Here is a 13,301-nt window from a genome sequence, read left to right as displayed (position 1 = left end):
TCAGATACCATGTGAATTCCCAACTGTGACCCAAAAACTAAGTAACTTGATTTCAAACATGTTATCAGATTGATCATGTTATAACAATTTGTTTCTTTTCAAGACTTGAGTTTGTTAATTTCCCCTTAATCTTCAAATTCAAGATTGATTTCCTTTAAATGCAACAAGGACAAACAAACCAAACCAAGTCTAATCCGACAAGATGGGTCTGATGAGAATAGATGAGTACGTAGACCTTATCTCTACGTTAAGGAGCAGCATGATCAACTGTAAACGTAGCAGCAAACACGTAACGCATTCATTACCTCCTTGCTTTTACAAAAAAACTAGCACAACTTACATCTCTTATTTAGGAGATAATTCAACACTGCATAAAACTGAGATTCATGAGAAACTACAAGTTGTAGCAACTCTACAGAAACACTTTTAGGATGAACAAACGGTAAATATAGCAGAAGCTCTTGTTTCAACTCCTTACTTTACAAAAAAAAAAACTAGCACAACTTACATCTCTTATAAGATAATTTACGCTATAAAAAGCCGAAGATTGAGGCAGCATCAGTACTTGTAGCAACTCCACATACTCCTTGAACCTTAAGGAGTGAAAAGGATGACCGGAGTTTGAAATGCATGCTCAGATTATGTACCAATCCTACTTAGAGAACTTCTCTCGATCATGTGGAGAGGAATAGTCGATATTTGGACCCTGGGGAATGATTCCGAAAGGATTGATGCTAGGATGGCTCCTATAGTAATGCTTTTTGATGTGTTCCATGTTGACCGTACTGCTCATGCCGGGTATTTGGAAAATATCTTTGGTGTAATTAAACAGATTTGGATATTCACGAAGTAGCTTCTTATTGCACTTGAAGTAGACAGCATACACCTGTAATTATCAAACACAAGTTCGATCAACACACGAAGGTGGAACGGAAGGGATGAAAGCCCTACATCAGTTAATTTGTCCACAGTAAAGTATTTGTCACATGCTCATACAATCATAAACTTATAATTCTCTGACAAACTTCTCAACGCCTATTCTGAATGTTCTTTTTAAACATATTTTAGAAAAGAGAGCTGTTTTATTATGTTCTCTGTAAATTGATAAGTATTTGCTGAGTCTTACATGTATGTGTCATGTATGTCGCAAATGATATGGGCTCATGTATCTACTCACAATCATTTTTCAATAATATCTACCCTATTCTTTTCATATCCCAACATATGAATTTAATTGTGTATTCCAAAAAGCTCAAATATTTGAATTAACAAAAATTATATTAGTAGTTGATGATGATAATATAAAAAATATATCATTTTATCATTATTTTGTTGTATTTATAATATAAAAATTGATAAGTTGTATATGTTTCTAATCTTAGATTTAGCTCTCTTTTATGCATACACGTCTTTTCCATCAATTCCATGATTTTCTTGTCTTTAATATACAAAAATGTTATTCGTAGTTGATGATGATTATATAAAAAATATATCATTTTATCATTATTTTGTTGTATTTATAATTATAAATATTGATAAGTTGTATATGTTTCTAATCTTAGATTTAGCTCTCTTTTATGCATACATGTCTTTTCCATCAATTCCATGATTTTCTTGTCTTTAATATACTTCACTAAGTTTAGATCTCAGATCCTCTTCTATTTTACTTGACGAGCCTATACACTTTCTTATCTCTTCCTCTATCTAATCCCTAAATTCTAAATCCTAAACACGCATCTATCAATTCCAATCCTAAATCCTTTCTGATCGGTTATTTCTTATTTAGACTCTAGCTAAGTTGTACTTTTGGATCAATTTCCAAAGTCCCTTCTTAAGTCACGTGGCAAGGAGCTATTTCATCATTAATTATACCCACGGAAATGAAATACCTCTTCACGTTTTCCCCACTTCCACACCTGAAATGTTTTCCTTTATAATCTCCCAAATGCCTCAAGGTTTCTCCAAGCATTTATCAATGAAAAGTAATTTCATACTTTGAGTTTTTTTTTCCTATTAAGTTTATTTAATTTGTAATTCAATAGCTTTCTTGATTTTTAGTTTTCGCTAACATGGAGAGAGCTAATTATCAAGACAATATCCATAATTATATTTTACCCATAACCATTGGATGATCTTGTGAATATGTTAGCTCTTAAGGGTCTAATATTCATTCTAATGTAACTCATCAGGAAATAACTAAAACATAAAAATAAAGCTAGTCTCATTGTCTCAGCACCATTTTGTAAAACTTGTCTTTCACTGTGTTAGATATTTTCCGATCATACAAAACACTCTTGTATCAATTTCTATTTCAATCTCCCTATAGCATGCTATTCTTTTAAAACACCGAGCCTAGATCTCTGAATTCTCAGCATATAGACACAACAATTCCGTCTAATTTCACTTCACTCTCATCATTATTATAGAGCCTATGCTTGCAGTGCATATGTTCTCGCTTACAGCCTGGTACTACTAAGTTCCACCTTCTAATTGACCAGTAGCAAGTAATTGTCAATTTAACAGTATGTACAGATGTGATTTTCTCACTATGCAGGGGATGACTTCCACACTAACAAATTTGGAAGTTGCAGTAGAAAGGAGGAATCCAAAGCTTTAGCATTCACAGTCCATGAGCATAAATAAATTCAGAGGACTAATAAATTGCAATCTTTTATTCTGTGTTTCCTTTTTGGTGGAAAGAATTGTTCTATTGAAGATTAATAATTACATTACAGCTACTAATTCTTTTCTTGACGTAAGAATCACCCTCCCACTAACTAGGTAATTAAAGTGGTGACAGAGTCATCTTTGTAAATCTTGGGTACTCTCCAAGTGAATGAAAGACACAATTCTTAGGAAATGGCGGTACATTTTCAGACAAAAGGACGATACTATTTGAAGGCCTGTTTTCGAACACCTAGCGTGACTACTTGACAAACATCTGGCTACTCTTTCACAGATTATAAGTTGCAGTGATGAGAAGATTACTGGTTTTAGTGATTAATTATCAATGCACTTCACGGAGGGTAAGTACTGAAGTATCACACCATAAGGGAAAGACTGCCACATCAATAAATTTTGAAGTTGTAGGAAAAGAAGTATATGAAGCTTTAACATTTTCAGACAACTCAAGGTTATATTTGGAATGATTATTACTCCATCTTTCTGTAGTGTTGCTGTCTCTTCTAACATATCGGATTAAGCTACATAGCTCAAGCCAATTGATCACCAATGACAATGTAGTGATAATACCAGACACAAATCTCCTTCCTAAATATCCCCTCAGAATTTTCCCTTTTGGTATAATTGTTGTTTTTTAATTCCAAAGATTACCTGCTATCTCCCACCATAGGTACCGAGTAAACTATGTCCACCAAAGCCCGGACAAATAAGAAGAAATCACCAAGCAGTTTTGCCCCCTCAGTGATTTGAACTTATGACCTCATGATTTTCAACCCACTACATTCAACCCACACCCTTGGGTGCCTACTTTGATAATATTTCTAAGACAATAATTTAGTTTTGGCCATAAGGGAACATTCACTAACCTCATCAAACCTAATCAGGGTGACAAACAAGCGAATATCTGCTTCAGTCACTTGATCTCCACATATGTATCTCTGCTTGCTCAGTATCTCCTCACATTTGTCCAAAGCTTTGTATACTTTTTGCACAGCCTGCAAGGACAAAAAGGTAATCACTTTTCCTCAGATAGAACTGATTGAAGTTCTATAAGGTTTAAGATGTTTAGCAAACGGCTTCGAGTTCTGTTGTCTATTTCTGATTACCTCATCATAAGGCTCTTGCTTCTTTGCAAAACCACATTGATACACTCCGTTGTTTATTCCATCATATATCCATTCATTTGCTTCATTGATTAGGGATTGCAAATGAGGAGGATAAAGGTCCAAAGCTGCATTCTCAGCTATATCATTAAATTCACTATTAAACATGCGTATTATTTCTGCACTCTCGTTGTTCACGATTGTCTTCAGTTTCTTATCCCAAAGAACCTATAACAAAAACCAGACCATCAATCAATAAAAATATGAACAGACCAAGCAAATAAATGTTATTAGAGATTCTATTTATTGATAAACAATACCGGAACAGTGTATTTCCCAGAATAGTTTGTACTTGCAAGCTCATACAGCTCCCGTATGCTTTTGGCTCCATTAAGAGGATCAAGATCAGCTCCTGCTTCCTCGGTGCTTGATGAAGCAAAAACCCATCCCGTGTGCTCATCGCTGTCCTTCGTCCTCTCCCAAACAGGTTTAACAGACTGCAAGCCAACACAACGGAAACAGATTGTTAGGAGTCCAAACTTGAGTCCAAGATACAAGTAGTTCATTCAACTTCTTACTGTGAAATCAATGGCTTGATCAAGGCCTTTAATCTTCAAGTAAGCCAGGCACCTTGATGCCCATGGGCAAGCATATGATATGTAGAGGTGGTACCTCCCAGATTCGACTGGAAAAACTGAGCCGGGTTCCCTTGAGACTATATTACGGAAGGTTGAAGCAGTTCTCTCAAAAGCACCTGTTGCTGACATCTCATCCAGAGCGGAACGAGCCATTCGTATACTTTGCTGGAAACAACCAGTAAGTGCAGAATGTTAGTATAACCTTTCATCCTCTTTTACCAGAAGCCTAAATGAACATGATACTGCATCTAAAGAAGATGACATTTTTTCAACAAAGCACATGATACGTTCACTAAAATATTCAGATAAAATGTAAATGACGCAGTCAATATATCCAATTGAATAACACTAACATATGCTCCATGTTCCTGTTTGTACAGAGAAATATACCTACTCTGCAGAAAATAGACAATACAGTCTCCGCTTCGGTACATTAGTTACAGCATTGCTTGTTGTATTTATCTTTTCCGTTTAGTGAAATTCCTTCTCATTCTTGCACAGACACAATTCATAGTTCATCACATGAACTTACAATCTCGCAAAACACAATAAATTCAGAATCCCATCCCCTTTCTTATCCTTTTCTCTTTATGAGACGCTGCTCAAATTGCTGAAAAGGGGCACCAAGAAATTCGAATTGATTTCTCAAATGGTCACTCAACTAATAATTGTTATCGCAGAAAGTCACTTTCTTAGATAATAACTATAACTATTAGTAATTGAGTGACCATCTAAGCAATCAACCTAAGAAACTCAAAAACAGTAAACCCTTTCAGACTCTTAACAAAATAAACAATCAGCTAAAGCTCTGAACCAAAATGGGAAATCTTAGTAGCTCAGTTGATTGACTACCTCAACTTCCTCCTCGAGAGTTCGACTCCCCATTTCTCCTTCCCCTACACACATTTTTTTTCAAAGTAACACAATCACAAGTTATACAAAAGAACATAAAAATCACTTCTTTTTTCCATTTTCTTGATCACCATACAAACATATCTTAGACTAGTAAACCACAAACTCAAGAATTCCTTTAAGATCATAAATTAGCCATCTTGTATAAAAAGTTTCAAAAATCACAAAACCCTCAAACACAGAGAAGAAAAGCAGAAACACCCGCTTCCCCCATAACTCCAATCAACATATAGAAGTGCATATAAACACATCTACCCCATATGGGGTACCTGGAAAAATGATTAAGAACTGAAATTAAAGTTGTTTACCTTGAAAGAAGGCTGTTGAAATACAGAAGTGTGCCTCAGTGTTTGTAGTTGGATTGTTCTGTTTACAAAAGGAAAATTCATACTTATATATAGATGAAAAATGATCAAATAAAAATTGCAAAGTGGTACCTGTTAGTCTATTTTATTGCTAATTATTGTTGATACTATGAATCTTGAAAACTGGCACCTTTAGTCATGATCTTGTCCCTATACATTCATAGAGAGTAAGTGGGAAAATTTTATGTTGGTTTGTCCTTTTTCTCTTGGTTGGTGACATAAGTTGTAGTACTTTTATTTTATGGGACATTTTTTCATTTTCTAAGAGTCAAATAATTTAATTTTGATCGGATATTTAAGTATGGATTTTTCAAATTTTTTGAAATGAAATTTTGTAAATTATGTAAAGAGTATTATAAGTCACAATAAGTAATAATTCAAAATATTAAAAGAAAATTTAAGAAAAAATTATGATTAAAATTTACTTATTTGAATTTCGAAATACAAAAAGTGTTACGTGATGGTAGATTGTGGATCAAAATTTAAAATATCATCTATAAATATATGCTTGGTCATAAAATTTTGATCAGATTTTAAAATTTTGTCTTAGAAAATTTTCTACTTGATTTCTCATTTAGTGTGTATGAGAATCTGATTAAATTTAAATTTGTATCAAAAAATCTCACGTCGATCGTAAAATGTTTTGTAATAAATATGACTTCCTATTTAAGGGCTCAAATCTATAATCTCTCTTGAAGGGTATTATTTTGGGAAGTAATTTAATCATCTTTGACTAATTTTCAAGAATGAGTAGACTTGACTAGAAGGTTTTATTAGGAGTACTTTTAGTAAAAGATAATTGATTTCTTAGTAAACTTGGAAATCATAAATATATTTCTTTGTTTATTGAGTTTGGTCAAATTTGATGGCAAATTTAGTTGGTGATAAATAAAAAAATAATGATGTGTGGCAAATGAATGATGACATAATGGAATATGTATTAAGTCTAGACAAAAGTTATAAAATACCAAAGTTCTATTTTTGCTTTATATGACACTTATTACATCATTAGTGACCACATGCTTTGTTTGATTACCATCCTAAAAATATTTTGGTAGCTTCCACATAACGCCTTGTTATTTCGATCCTAACAATATTCGCCAGAGTGAAGGTCAAAGATCAAGCCTCCTCACGTCGAAAAAGTGATACATGGTGTTCTTAACAGTACCAAAAAGGAAGAATGAAATGAATAAAGAACAAAACGAATACAGCAACATTCATAAGGCAATGTAATGATACCTTTTATATACACTTCAAGTACCCTTGGCTAACAATTTTCCCAGTATAACGATTGAGAGGCTCAACTAGTTTTGATTTTTTTCATTTACTACATACAAATTGATGGTCACCAGTCTTGGTAAAAATGCTTGTTCACAAACTCGGTGAGAGACGGAGAAAGAACTTATGGTTGGAATGTGGAAATCCTTGGTAATGTCCAATCTCAAGAACCTGCAATGACAACACCAGAGGACTTTCTCTAACCATGATCTCGCGGAAGAGGTTTATACATCAAAATTTAAATGAACGAGAAACCAAAACCACAATCTGTACAAGCAGCTAAACTGTCCTGGATCTCCTTCCATTACATATGGCTTGACAGCTCCATAGTGAGCTAGCCAACATCTTCGTACGTTAAAAAGAAGGGAAAAACTAAGGTGATTGCTGTTTACTGTCAAATAACTGCTCCCTCTCAATCTCTCCTGCAGTATAATAGCTTTTTGACAACTTTTGTCCACATCTCTCAATCTTGTCTGAACAATGATTGTGAATATCAAAGGAAAAGAAAGATACCTGATTTTCCTACTGTGAACATTTCTGTAATTGTCAACTTCCTTTTAATATCAGGGGAGGTTTATAAGAGCTTCTCTTTCAAGCACGTCATTGCTGTAAAGAATTACATTCAACAACTTGCCTGGAAAAGAATCTTCCTCAGCTAGGCCATCTGCGTCAACACAAGATCTACAAGATAAAAAGAAATACACACGACAAATTAGATTAAGACTGTTGGAGCTGGGTTTCATTTCTTTTAGCACATTCCAGTTGGGCCAAAATTGCAGCAGCATGGTATGTCCCACTTCTCTACATTTTATTGTTTACTATACAAGTTGGAGTATTCAGTATTAAGACTAACTTATTTTTTATCAACTGATTTTACTCTTCATTCTCTTCAAATTGACCTAAAAATTTAGCAGACACTGCATGAAGCCATTTCAATTGTACGTCTGTCAAGTTCAAACTAGGCAAAGGAGAAACAAAATGGTAAACGTCCCGGCACCAACACTCTAAATGAAAAACCGAGTGTAAAACTTGGCGAAGATAGTTCCACATATTACTTTCAGATCTGATCCAGTGTTCTCACATCTTATCATACTGCTCACACTGTCTTGGTGTTTTCAGTTTTTCCAAGGAACTGTTTTAATATGTAGCAGTAAATATTCAGCACCATCTTAGTGCTTCCCTCATTTTAATGAAATGTTACTACTGATAAGAGAAAAACATAGTTTAACCTAACTAACTATGGCTTATCTTGAAAAAAACAAAAACACGATTTCAGGAATATCAAATCGACTTAAGGGAAACAACACCAGATCCAACAGTGTACACTGCAGAAGAGGGTCCTCTACAATCTACATTAGAGTAACAAAATTATTAACATGACAATGCATAAGAAGGAAGAGCAGAGGTCACCATACCACAGGCAGCTAGTTTCCACATAGTCCAACAATATAGACTTCTGAGAAAGCTACGCGCTTCTGTTCAAACCAGGAAATTAACCCAGTGCTTGCTTCTTACTTTTGGCATTACCCAAATCAAGAAGTAGTGTGAGGGGACAGCTTTAATGCTCAATCTGCAAATATCAGAATGGCTGAGCTACATGTACTGAAGATAAAAAAACTAAAGTGTTTAAAATGCCAAAGTAAAAGTGAAGATAGGAAAGGTTAAATCCCAATGTCATATTAAAAAGGTGAAAATGTTTTCTCCTGTATTTCTTTTCATAAAGCATGCTCAATTAGAGTGAACACAGAACAGCACAAGCTTGCTCAAAAATCAGACTTCTTTTAGTCCCTCCACCAAAATGACTTGGCATCCTTTCTAAATCAGTTAGTCCCAAATTACTTGACATCATTCTGTCAATGACTCAAACACCAAATCTCCACAAAGTCGAGCTGATATAGACTAATATCCCTCTGTCCTGAATGAATAACGTGACATGAAATAGGAGAGTCAACCGCCAAATATTCAAATGAATTTTCCATTTTTACGAACTAAAGATAGCATATGGAAAACCTAAATGAACTATAAGTTTATATAGCTATAAAATCACACTCATTTAGATAATAGAAGAACTCATATTGTATAAAGAAATAAAAAACTACTTTTACTATATTGGTTCGAATTTTCATTTGACATTTTCCCAGAAAACTACATGTTTATACAGGTGAACTCTAATCACTAGTACATATATTCACGCAACTGAAAAATAGCAATATGTTAAAAAAATCTATTTCTCCAAAACATAGTGACAATGAAGTTAGATTATCAAATTGGACAATAGATGAGTAGAGCATAATTTTAGTTTTCTTTTAAGTTTCCATTGGGAAGATGATCCCACTAAGTAGTGTTCTGAAATTCCCATAAGAAACAAAAGCATTTGAAGCTTTATCAACAATTAGCAAAAGAAACCTACCAGTATCTTTTCTATCACAATAGCTTAGGAGAATAATTATTCAAGTAACCCAATTTAAAAGATAGAAATGGTAACTAGAAGAATCAAGGAACTAAAATAATACCACATGATGGATGGTGGAAGGATCTTTTCATTATAGGCTTTTCTAAATTCTTGCTGTTGTGTTGATTAAATCTAATCTGATATGGATTAGTGCAGAAAATTGATCCTCATTTATGGGAATTACAGAGAGATTCTAACCTTAAAGAGAATAAAGCAATCATTTTAACTTGCTACTTGCACACCTGCCAAATAGCCTTTTGGTTTGTTGTTCAGTAAATCACAAGGTCACTCTGCCGTAGATTCTCCTGGGTAAGTGAAAATCAAAATTAACATGCTGAATGTAAACAAAACCAATTCAAAATAAAAGTTTTAGCATGAAAAAGGGCCAAAACAATTGCAATACCAACGAAAAGAGAGCAAGTAATTTGGCACCCGCATAAAGCAAGGCAGCCCAAGAATATGGACAGCAAAACAAGTGAAATAAAAGCATACGGGTCTTACCAAAATCTTTTGTTATCCTCTCGTTCATACTGGAGACAAGGTCATATTTATTGCTTTCATAGCACGCCGACATAAACGCTGCAAGAGTTACTCGATCCACACTCTGCTGTTTGTCTAGCAGTTTATGGAAAAACAGAGCAGCTACATTCACATTCTTTTCACTGCAAAGCTTCCTGACTAAGGTAGATACGGTTCGAACCCAAAGTTTTTTTTCTAATTTATCTAAGAGGCCCATTGTGATGGTTGGTTCATTGTTCTTGCAATACTCATAAGCTACAGTCAGCCGTGTAACTTCACATGGGGGAATCCCTTTATCAACCATTGAATTGTAAAGATCTCTAGCCTCATCCAACTTTGACTCCTTACAAAGCCCACTAATCAAAGCACCATAAGTGAGGCTATCAGGTACACAACCATATTCTCCCATCCTCTGGAAGTACTTCTTGGCCATGGCCACATTTTTATCTCTACAATATCCACATATCATGGAAGTACAAGTCTCTTTGGTAGGTATCAAACCTAAAATTACAGCATCATCAAAGAGCTTTTCACTGTCTTTCATTTTCTTTTGCCTACACAAGGCAGCAATTAATGTGGTGTATGTATGCATATCAGGGCCAATACCAGCTTTAACCATCTTACTGAAAAGAGCAAAGGCTTGTCCATTATCTCCTAGTTTGCAGCTCTGAGACATTAGAATGGTGTAAGTCACTAAATCTGGCGAAATTCCAATTTGCATACCTTTCTTCAGCATCTGATAAGCCTCCTGAACCCTACCCTTTTTACACAGGCCATCAATGACTGCGTTATACGTAAAAATGCTTGGTGCCAAGCCTTTTTCATCCATCACACGCAATAATTTATAAGCAACATCAAAGTTTCCAACTTTACAGTACCCATCAATGAGAGCAGTGTAGGTGTTGGCATTAGGGACCAACTCTTGTTCTTGCATTCTGCTCAGTAGCATTTCTGCACGATTCAATTTTTCCTGTTTGCAGTATCCAGCTATCATGGCTGTATATGTATGCACATTAGGCTTGTAATTGTCACTCTTCACAAGTTTTAGGAAAAGTCTAAAAGCCTTATCCATCCAGCCTTTCTTACAAAGACCATCAATCAATGCAGTATGAGTGAAAACATTTGGTTTCAAACCTTTTCTAACCATTTCCTCTAACAACTCGAATGCATGCTTAATAATGCCTTTCTTACACAATCCATTTATCAAACACGTATAATTGATAACATTTGGAGCCAACCCCAATTCAATCAGTTTATTAAAAATCCACAACACTCTATTAATAGACCCCTTTTCACAGAAAACACTCAATATTAAAGTGCAAGTCGCATTATCAACAAGAAACCCCCTTTCGAGCATTGCACTCAGCCACCTATCAGCCTCTACAACTCTTCCCATTCTACAATAAGCAACAACCATAGACTCGAAACAAAATGAATCAGGACAGACCCCTCTGTCACACATTTCACCAAACACCTTCTCTGCCATCTCAACATGTCCCATCTCAGTAACAACACTAACAACAGAATTCAAACTCCCAGCATTCAAAACCAAACCTTGATTTTGCATCTCAAAAACCATATCTACAGCCTCCTTTAACATACCAACTTCACAAAAATTCCTCAACATACAATGCATCACTTCATGGGTTCTCTCAAAGTTGCCATTTTTAATCAAATAAATAGCTAAAACAATATAAAGCCTCATAAAATGCCTGAATTTCACATACCCAATTGCCCAATAAAAAAAACTCAATGCCAGCATGGACCCTCCCTCATCTGCAAGAGAAGCAACAACAGTTATAGCCTGTTCTTGAGTCAAACACTCAGAATCAATCGGCAATTTCAACTTGGGATGTCTAGATTTGAAATGGGTATTTTCTTGAACTTTACAGTATGATTCAGATACTAAAGAACAGACCCTTCTGACAACTGAATCAAAATCAGAAGACAATGGGTTTGTTGTAAAAGAATGAAATTGGGTATAGCGCCAAAAGGGGTTGCTATTAAAGTTGAAGAAATGGTGAGGATAGGAGAAAAGGAGGCCATTGAGGAGTGTAGTAGAAGCTGTAAAATGGTGAAGTCTGTAGAGACGATGAAATGCAAAGGAAATCATGAAAAATGCTTTGCTTTCAAATTTCAATAGCACAAATTAGATGTTGCAAGGTTCACTTCGCGCTGAGCATGCGCCCAAAATCGAGGACACAACAGGGCACGATACATAACCACTGTTTGGATTTATAACTTTTTTTTTTTCGAGTTTTTGACTTAAAAACATTCTTAAATTATGTGTAAAATTTAAATTGCATCATTAAATTATACCTTTTAAACAACAACAAAAAAAAAGACTAGTCCTCCAAATATTTAAAACTTAATAACTTTCATCCCTTTATTAAAATTTGTCCAAAAAAATTAGCAAATTCACACAAAATATATGCAATTCATATTATGCTCATAAAAAATATATAATCTTATTACCGGTTGAAAAAATCATCCAAATCATTAAAAAAATGAGACTTCCGATTGTTGTTAAAAGAAACAATGTTAAGACAGTGGTAAGCCTACGAGGAGACATGATCTGCTCTTCTCCTTTAATTTACCAACTAAATGGAGTTGGAGCTTAATTTCATACAATCTTCACTTTGCTAAGTGAAAATGTAGTTAGAACAATAACTTTTTGGGGGAAAATTGATAATTGAGGTGATCAATATTCAAATAATTTTTGATCTATAGTACTCAAACTTCGTTTTTCATTATTAAAAGTGAAAATCTTCGAATGACACCGCTTGTTGCAATGAAAAACAAAACATTTTCATTGATAATTATTTGATATCAAATTAAATGAAAAGTAAAAAAAAAATAAAATTGCTTATTAAAGAAAGACAATGCAAAATGTTGTTACTAAAAAAATTATAATATTATTTTAGATGCAGGTAGAATAAACAAAATTTATTTGTTTGGGGTGATTTAGAGTGTTTAATTTGTGGAGAGTAGTGTGAACCATACATGATATTGTGAAGAACTTATTAAATTTTAACAAAAGGATAAAAGTTGCCAAATTTTGAATAATTGAGGAATGTCTTTTTTGTTAACTAAGAAAAATAATTTAAGGATGTAGTTTAAGTTAAGGGTATAGTTTAAGGATGTTTTTGGCCAATACTTCATTTTTACGATTGTTTAATACCCACATTGGAGCTTGATTAAATATGAATTCGTGATGAAAAGTTTCATATTGAAGGTAAAACACTAATGAATGAGTATTTACCGCTTTATCATATCTCTTGATGGCTGTTTGGATGATTTTTACGTAATGTTTCATACTATGTTGTGTTGTATTGTACTGTAGGTATAACAT

General features: G+C 34.2%; 2 protein-coding genes and 1 long non-coding RNA gene across 13 annotated transcripts; 1 reads left to right on the top strand and 2 right to left on the bottom strand.

Annotated features, from left to right (window-relative positions):
• Positions 1–276: 276 nt before the first annotated feature.
• Positions 277–5,930, bottom strand: LOC101256346 (uncharacterized). Of its 3 annotated transcripts, XM_010318721.4 has the most exons (8): positions 5,773–5,912; positions 5,644–5,701; positions 5,276–5,319; positions 4,364–4,588; positions 4,106–4,282; positions 3,789–4,013; positions 3,549–3,677; positions 277–886 (listed from the first exon to the last, which is right to left on the bottom strand). In XM_010318721.4, the coding sequence occupies exons 3-8, from the start codon at positions 5,306–5,308 to the stop codon at positions 653–655; spliced, it is 1,023 nt and encodes a 340-aa protein (XP_010317023.1). In that variant the 5' UTR covers positions 5,309–5,319; positions 5,644–5,701; positions 5,773–5,912; the 3' UTR covers positions 277–652. The 3 variants fall into 3 exon arrangements, with proteins under 3 accessions (XP_010317023.1, XP_004233235.1, XP_010317022.2); XM_004233187.5 differs by lacking the exon at positions 5,276–5,319 and having other exon boundaries at positions 5,773–5,930; XM_010318720.4 differs by lacking the exon at positions 5,276–5,319 and having other exon boundaries at positions 5,644–5,725.
• Positions 5,931–6,916: 986 nt separating this feature from the next.
• On the bottom strand, positions 6,917–12,805 carry LOC101244928 (pentatricopeptide repeat-containing protein). 9 transcript variants are annotated; one of them, XR_011214716.1, is made up of 5 exons: positions 9,932–12,805; positions 9,629–9,735; positions 8,394–8,893; positions 7,492–7,659; positions 6,917–7,149 (listed from the first exon to the last, which is right to left on the bottom strand). XR_011214716.1 is itself a non-coding variant. In XM_004233852.5 (3 exons), exons 1-2 carry the CDS (start codon positions 12,060–12,062, stop codon positions 9,716–9,718), a joined length of 2,151 nt encoding a protein of 716 aa, XP_004233900.1. In that variant the 5' UTR covers positions 12,063–12,805; the 3' UTR covers positions 8,476–8,893; positions 9,673–9,715. The 9 variants fall into 9 exon arrangements, 1 of the variants encoding a protein (XP_004233900.1); XR_011214711.1 differs by having other exon boundaries at positions 6,917–7,400; positions 8,394–8,548; XR_011214712.1 differs by having other exon boundaries at positions 8,394–8,548.
• Positions 7,628–8,196, top strand: LOC138341768 (uncharacterized). The gene is made up of 2 exons (XR_011214718.1): positions 7,628–7,764; positions 7,893–8,196. It is a non-coding gene; the product is annotated as an uncharacterized lncRNA (long non-coding RNA).
• Positions 12,806–13,301: the final 496 nt, after the last annotated feature.

The sequence above is a fragment of the Solanum lycopersicum genome, chromosome 2, assembly GCF_036512215.1.
Source record: "Solanum lycopersicum chromosome 2, SLM_r2.1".
Lineage (NCBI taxonomy): Eukaryota > Viridiplantae > Streptophyta > Magnoliopsida > Solanales > Solanaceae > Solanum > Solanum lycopersicum.
This window is presented reverse-complemented; position numbering and strand designations above follow the sequence as displayed.

Coding starts and splice junctions, on each gene's coding strand:
- LOC101256346 (XM_010318720.4), bottom strand. CDS start 5,724: ATGAATTTTCCTTTTGTAAACAGAACAATCCAACTACAAACACTGAGG. Junction 4,014..4,105: donor CTGGGAAATACACTGTTCCG/GTATTGTTTATC, acceptor TTTTTGTTATAG/GTTCTTTGGGATAAGAAACT. Junction 3,678..3,788: donor AGCAAGAGCCTTATGATGAG/GTAATCAGAAAT, acceptor TTGTCCTTGCAG/GCTGTGCAAAAAGTATACAA.
- LOC101244928 (XM_004233852.5), bottom strand. CDS start 12,062: ATGATTTCCTTTGCATTTCATCGTCTCTACAGACTTCACCATTTTACA. Junction 9,736..9,931: donor GAGGATAACAAAAGATTTTG/GTAAGACCCGTA, acceptor TCACTTACCCAG/GAGAATCTACGGCAGAGTGA.